The 6,952-nt window shown below is 49.3% G+C and overlaps 1 protein-coding gene across 1 annotated transcript in view; it reads right to left on the bottom strand.

Moving 5' to 3' along the window:
• The window catches only part of SKOR2 (SKI family transcriptional corepressor 2), a 45,101-nt gene extending 42,740 nt beyond the window's left edge, over positions 1-2,361 (bottom strand). The window contains exon 1 of the mRNA XM_051996258.1: positions 1-2,361. This exon is cut by the window's left edge and continues 420 nt beyond it. Within this exon, the coding sequence (XP_051852218.1) occupies positions 1-2,334 (2,334 nt within the window). The 5' untranslated portion in view covers positions 2,335-2,361.
• Between the last annotated feature and the right edge of the window lie 4,591 nt (positions 2,362-6,952).

Here is a 6,952-nt window from a genome sequence, read left to right as displayed (position 1 = left end):
TTCTTCGTCATCCTCGTCCTCGCTGCTGTCCTCACTGGGGTAGCTGCAGCTGGTGCCCCCGGGGGACAGGAGGCGGTGGTGGGGCTGAGGTGGAGGCGGTGGGGGGGGCGGAGGAGGAGGTGGAGGGGGAGGAGGTGGAGGCGGAGGGGCCGGATGGTGGCGCTCCGGGCCCGGCTCTTCGGGTTGCTGCAGGAGCAGTAACGGGGAGGGCGGCTGCGGGTGGTGATGGTGGTGGTGATGGTGGTGGTGATGGTGCGGATGGTGGTGATGGTGATGGTGATGGTGAGGCGGATGCGGATGATGCTGCCCGCTCGCGCCAGCCGAAGCCCCATGAAGCTTGGCCAAGCTCTCAGAGTCGTCCTTGCCCCCAACTGGTCGAAAGGCGCTGGAGTGGTGGTACCCGCCGCTGCTGCCGCTGCCCGTTCCTCCAGCAGCCTTACGGCCTCCTGGGCCTTCAAGAAGATGAGCATGGTGAGGTGCTGGCACTCGACTGCCCCCAGTTCCTCCGCTCACTCCAGCTCCTCCGGCTCCTTCTGCCGGAGGTGTGGAGCCCGCGCTGCAGTCGCCACTGCCCGAGGGCGACTCGAAGAGAGGTTCGCGCGTGCCTGCTCCCCCCGACGGCTGAGGTGGCTGCCCGGAGCTTGCGCCGTTAGCACCCGCGGGTGGCTGTGGCTGCCCCGGAGCTGGAGGGGCTTCTGAACTTGAGCCTCCATTGCCACCGCCTCCTCCTCCCGCACCTCCTCCCCCTCCTCCCCCTCCGCCACCGCCTGGTTCGGCCAAGTCCAGGAAGGCCTGGCGCAGCAAGGCCGGGCTGTCACCCAAGGCGCAGCTGAGAGCAGTCGGGGGCTGGGGAGGGGGCTGTAGATAGGTGGGCACAGGAAGCCCGCCGGGGGTCCGGGGTGGCCAGAACATGCAGAAAGGCGGGTAAAAGGCGTCCTTGCGACCCGCAGGCCAGAAAAGCCCCGATAGCCCTGCTTTCTGGGCCCCACCAGCACCTCCGCCCGCCCCACCTCCGCCTCCACCCAGGGCCTCAGCCCCAGCTGCCCCGTCCTCCTTCTTGTGACATAGGCCGAAGGCGGCAGCCGCTGGGAAGGTGTACGGGTGTGGGAAGAGGCCCCCGCAGCCAGGAAACTTTTGCAGGACTCCCCCGAAGGAACCTTTACTGGGCACGGGAATGACAGGATAGCTGCGGGGGCCTTTGCTGCCTCCCCCGGGTCCCCCGGCTCCTCCGGTCCCAACGCTCCCTACTCCACCACCTCCCGCTCCGCCTCCTCCTCCGCCGGCCACGCCGACTCCGGCACTGCCTGCAGCAGCTGCGGCCGAGAGGCTGGCGGCAGCGGCTGAGAGGCTGGCGGCGGCTACCACTGCGGCCTCCTGTAGGGAGTCCTCGTCGTCGTCGAAGCGGGGCCTCTTGTGGTGCGAGTGCGGGCCTCCAGCCAGTTCGGCTAGCGGAGGCGGCGGCGGAGGTGGGGGCGGTGCCCCGAGCAGGTGTGGCCCCAGTAGCCCTCCGCCTCCCGCCACTGCCGCCGCCGCTGCCGCCGCTGCCGCTGCAGCCTTGACCGAGCTGAGAGGATGGCAAGCCGGGTGCGAGCCGGGCTGGGGCAAGGCCCTCTTGCGGCTACCCCCATTGAACATGGCCTTGACGTCCTCCCAGGCGAAGACCAGCTCGTCTTGAGGGCTCTTATCGGTGAGCTTGAGATGGCGTCTCCAAGAGTTGAAGTTAGCGGCGTCGGGCTGCGTGTACTTAGCCTCTGGAGTTCGATGAGAGTGGAAGATGAACTTATTGGGCGAAAAGTACATGTTGCAATAACTGCACTTGATGCACTTGGCCCGGGAACTGTTGTAACGCGCGGGGATGAAGCTGCCCCTGCAGCCCCAAGCGCACTCATGGGATACGTCGAAGGCAAAGTTATCAGGCAGTTTAGGAGGCCGGTTTTCCCCCAGGAAAGACTTGCAAAGGCGCTCAGCTTCCCTTTTGGTGATCATGCCGCATCGCCGAGAAGAGATGGGCATAGCTCCTGCCCGGCGCAGAATCTCCAATTGCACTGGAGTGCATTGCACGCAAGTGATGCCCAGGGCCACCCGCCGGTTATGGATCTCGTTATAGCTGAAGTTCTTCAATAGAGTGTTGGAGATCTGGGCCAAACATAGCCTCTCCTGCCCGTCAATCACCAATGACACTATGGGGATCCCGTAGAGAATTACTTGGCCCACCTGGTTGGGCTTCATGTTGGCATGGCCCGGCCGTGGCTGGCTCAAGGGATCAGGCTGGTATGCGCTGGATGGAGAAGCCAGCAGGATGTCATTGGGTCCTGGAAGAGGACTTGTGGCCATCTCTTCAACTATATGTCCTCGAATGGACTCGACTTGGTCTTGCTTGTAGACTGCAAAATAAAAAAAGAAAACATGATCTTGGGGCACTTTAATTTAAAACGAGTTGTTAGTTAAGAAAATAGTGATCACTTACTGTTGGGAAGACCTGGGATAAGATAATACTTTACAATACTATCATGCTTCTAGAATACATTTTTTTCCTCCTCTTTTTCACACACACACAAAAAAAAAGCATTATAAAGCAAGGATTATTTTTCTGTGTGTTTTTCATTCTCTTCTAAAAACTCAATTGAAACAGCTAGGAGGGAAATCCAACATACCAAGAGATTTGTTATTTTTTTTTTTTAAGTGCTCTGAGTTCTTCCTTCTCTCTTGAGTTTTGAGACCTCTCAAAATAGGCTGATCATGAAAACTAGCTTGCAAATAATAAATACAGCTAATAGCAGTCTTAGTATTAAAAAAAAAAAAAAGCTTGGGAAATTGGGACCTCCCCATAGAAAATTTAGGGAAACTACTACTAATTTCTTACAAATGAATTTATTTTAGTGGGAAAAGAAAAACTACCCAACATGCTTTTAAGACAAGCGATGGCTGTAGTTTATGCGATTAGCCTGGAGAAATTCATAATCTGGATAAAACAATTAAATATAACAAAACAAAGTCAGGCATTTGGAATGTTCCTATTGAAAGTTTGAGGGCCAACAATTAAAAAATACTTATTAAAATTTGGAAAAGCTGAAGAAATTATGTTTGACTAAAAACAATTCGTTTAACATTAATTTTGCTTTCACATTCCCCTCCCCTCCTCCAATTCAGTTACCAACCACCATTTGCCTAGTAGGGCAATTCTGGTTTTTCTTGGAGTTCAAGATCATCTAAAAATGTTTGCTTCCAACTTCCACAGCAGTTAACAAGCAAAATACAGGCGTATGTGTTAACATTGAATATTTTTCAACGGTTGAGACTAAGCTCTGAATACAGTTTCAAGTAGGATATATTTTCCATACTGAATGATTGTACAACGCAAAAGGGCAAACACTGATACAGATAGTCTTCTGTAAACACTCTTGGGATCACTAAAAATCTTGAAGAAAGTGAATCTTGGCGTACCTGATGTACTTGGAATCCACGAGAAAATTCCAAGTGCCATCTTAAGTGAGCGGAATACCAAAAGATGTTTGAACTAAATATATTTTTAAAAGCAAGGGAAAGAAACCTTTGTGACTGAGATGAGGGTTTCTTTGTTGAGTTTCATTACAGATTAAAAAAAAAAGACAACGAACTACAGAACATAGTTCTTGAAGCAAACGCTTTTCCAGTCATTACTTGTTTTCTGCATACCCAATGCGCTGGGCTCCGCGAGACCCTGTTTGATAATGTAGCCACTGCGTTTGTTCTCTCTATTTAGAAATTTCACATCTCCCTTCCCCGCTCCCTCCCAGCAGTGGTATTCAGCCCCTTCCCCTTGGCTTTCCATGTGATCTTGACTCTTTTGCCACATCGCCTACTTCATTCTCAGGTTTCATTATACTCCGTGGCCTTCAGGATAGTGGAACAGACCTAGACATGTTCAAACGAGACAGGAACATAGCTTGTCACTTCGCATGGATCAGAGACAATATTTCCAGTGGACAGGTAGTTAAATGGCAATTCAAGAAACCGCTATGCCTGGCCCCCGGCAGAACCAGCTCAACTTTCGCCAAATAGCCCTGCAAAGAGCAGCTGGTTCTCAAATAAGATTCTTTTTATCTTAATAAGATCCTGGGATAACGTGAAAATACTTTTCCCAACAATACGAACGTCAAGTTCACCGCCGGGAAGTGACACTACACACAGCTGTATTATATGAAGGCACAAGAAACGTTAACATGAATAGACAGGGCGAAAAAATCAATGACCCTCGCGCGTCTCTTTCGACTTCTACCCCAAACTCAAGAATTATTGCGGAAGTAGAGAAGCAAAAAAGAGAGAGGTTAAAATGGGGGTTGGGGTGGGAAGGAAAGCTCCTGGGGGAGAAAAAGTTGGAACTGAGAAAGGTAGGTACTTAACTTCCCCATTCCCTGAATAATACAAGCTCAAACTCTTCCTCCGCGCTCCTTCGTGAACTAGAACAGTCCCAAGTTCCCCTTTCCAGTTCTCCTCAAGGAAACCTAACTCCTGGTGACCTGAAATAATTAACCTAGACCTGTCTATCCTGCAAGCGCAGTGACCGCGGTGATATAATTACCTCCTAAATACTAGTTTTCTTTACGCGTGTGTCCTCCTGACCATCTTCCAGGAGGACTCAGAGGGGAAGCATCAAAGCATGTCCTCAAATCAGGCAGGCTGGAGTCTTGCAGGGTTTCCAGTCATATCCAGGCACTCCTCTGCGTTAATGGTACTATAACCCTAGCAGGGTGGAGAATGGCGGTTGTAAATTGTGAGCCGGTTCAGTCCCTTTTACCAGATAATCTATGGGTGCGCGCGAAGCCGAAGCAGAGCCCCAGGTTGAGCGTTGCCTGAAAGCGCCTTTCTCTTGTCTCTGAACTCGTGTCGGACCGAGGGGACGCCACCCAGCGGGCAGGGTGACGTCACCGGCTCCCTGACACTCCACATTAAAGGGCTGGCATGTTACAGGGAGAGAAAGAGAGCGCGAGAGAGTCTGGGTGGATGGAGAACGCAGGGGCGAGGGGTGGGGGAGAGGAGAGGGAGGTGTCTTTTTTCAGTAAGCACGAAAGCAAACACCTAACCAACTAACAACTATCTCACTCCAAAAGGAAAAAGCCTGAATGGTGCTCAAGTTGAAGAGCTGAATTGGGGATGGGAAACTTAACTGTTCTCTTGCATCTAGGAGAGCTAAGTCTAGGAGGCCCCCAACCTGATGGATAGAAGCTTCCAGTTTATCCTCTAGTGCTCTACCATCTTCTTCCCAAGCGTCCCACCTTCTTTTCCCTGCCACACTCACAGGAATCATGAATGAATCTTTTAGTGCTTCACCGAAGTCCATAGCCTAACTCTGTTCCTTAGCAAATGACAAAGCACGCCTGTCTAGAAACACAAAGTGTATCGAGCTTGTTCTGCCTTACAGGAAACTGAAAAAGGAAGCAAAAGAGTATAGGGTCCTTAATACTTTGCAATATCTTGAATTTTTGGAAAAACAAAACAAAACCAACCCTGATATCTCCTACCTGTTAAATATGAATCGTATTCAAAACAAGACTATTAAAAGACAATTTTCCATACTTTCAAGACAGTTTCCTTTATTAAAGTGTGAAGAACAGCGTGGACACTTCTGCCTGTATATAGTACCACGTCTAGATTGGAAAAAACCACTGATTCTCTGCCATATTTAAAATGACCTCAAGCTCCCTACACGGAACATCAGAATCAGACATCCAGGAAGGAAGCAAATGGGATAATTGATAGAAGCAGTTCCCCAAACCAAGATATACCGCTTGAGCAAATGGCCAGTTCTTGGGGGGGGAAAATCCACAGGAATCATGTACAAAAATTCTTGGAGGAAAAGAAATTAAAAAAAAAAAACAAAAAGCAGAGTTAGAGAGAATTTCAAAAAAACGTGCTTCGTGTAGCAAACTAACACTCCCGGATATTAGTCAGTTGTCAATATATTGCTTCTTAATTGACCAGCTGTTCGGAGTACATATTACATGCTGGTTACTTTATCAGGAAAGGAACAAGATACTTGTTCGGGGACATTAGCAGTGGATATTCACTGCAGAGAAAACAACTGGATCTTTTCGTCTGTTACAAAAACTTGAAAATGCTATTTGGTGGCAGAGGAGATGGGGTTGGATACTAAAATTAATAGCCATATTAAGATGTAAACCAAAGGCAAAGTCGACCAAACAATTAGAGAACTTATAAATTAACCCGCATAGGATTCATTTATTCTATCGACAGTAAAACCAATCGGTAAATACTAGGATAAACGTGTGAAACCTCACACTTCTTAAAAGGTCAATAAAACCAATGGGAATTCTTGATTTGAAGCAGAAATAGATTGTAACATCTTGTTGCCTCGGTAGGAGTTAGAGACATTGAAAATAAAAAGTTCAGAGGAATCTTGGTTTCGAAGAAGGGAATTGCCGTATTTGTATGAGGAAAGTTTCAGAAGGCGAAAACCATTTCTCACATCTGAATTCAAAGAATCCTCATCACAACAAATTAAGCTCTCCCTAAGGAGATGTAGGGTTTAAAATCAACCTCCCCCAATAGATGAAAGGAAAAACCCAAACCCCCAAATCTAAAAGGTATAAAAAACTCACGCTTCATTCCTGTATATCCCATTTGCCAAAAAAGTGCCATTGTCATTCACACACAGCCCTTCCTTCTCCGTGATCCAGGTTACTGGCGCTTCAGAAGGTTTCTAGAACACGTCCTGATACTTCCTTCCCTCCTTTCCCCACCCCCTCTTCTCTGGTCTGTGACTTTCCAAGAAGGGAGGCCCCTAGCTCATCTAATGTTCTTATCTCCTAGACACTGGCGATCTGCTCCTGATAGGAAGAAAGCTTAAGCCTGACGAAAAGGATGTCTGGGAACAGGGCGGATTGCACCACCGAAATGGGGAGAAAAGAGAAGCACTTTCACTTCTGCTCCCTACCACAGGGAAATACCCCAG

Source organism: Antechinus flavipes, chromosome 1, assembly GCF_016432865.1.
Source record: "Antechinus flavipes isolate AdamAnt ecotype Samford, QLD, Australia chromosome 1, AdamAnt_v2, whole genome shotgun sequence".
Classification (NCBI taxonomy): domain Eukaryota; kingdom Metazoa; phylum Chordata; class Mammalia; order Dasyuromorphia; family Dasyuridae; genus Antechinus; species Antechinus flavipes.
The sequence above is the reverse complement of the archived record's forward strand: the minus strand, read 5'-3'. Positions and strand labels throughout refer to the sequence as shown.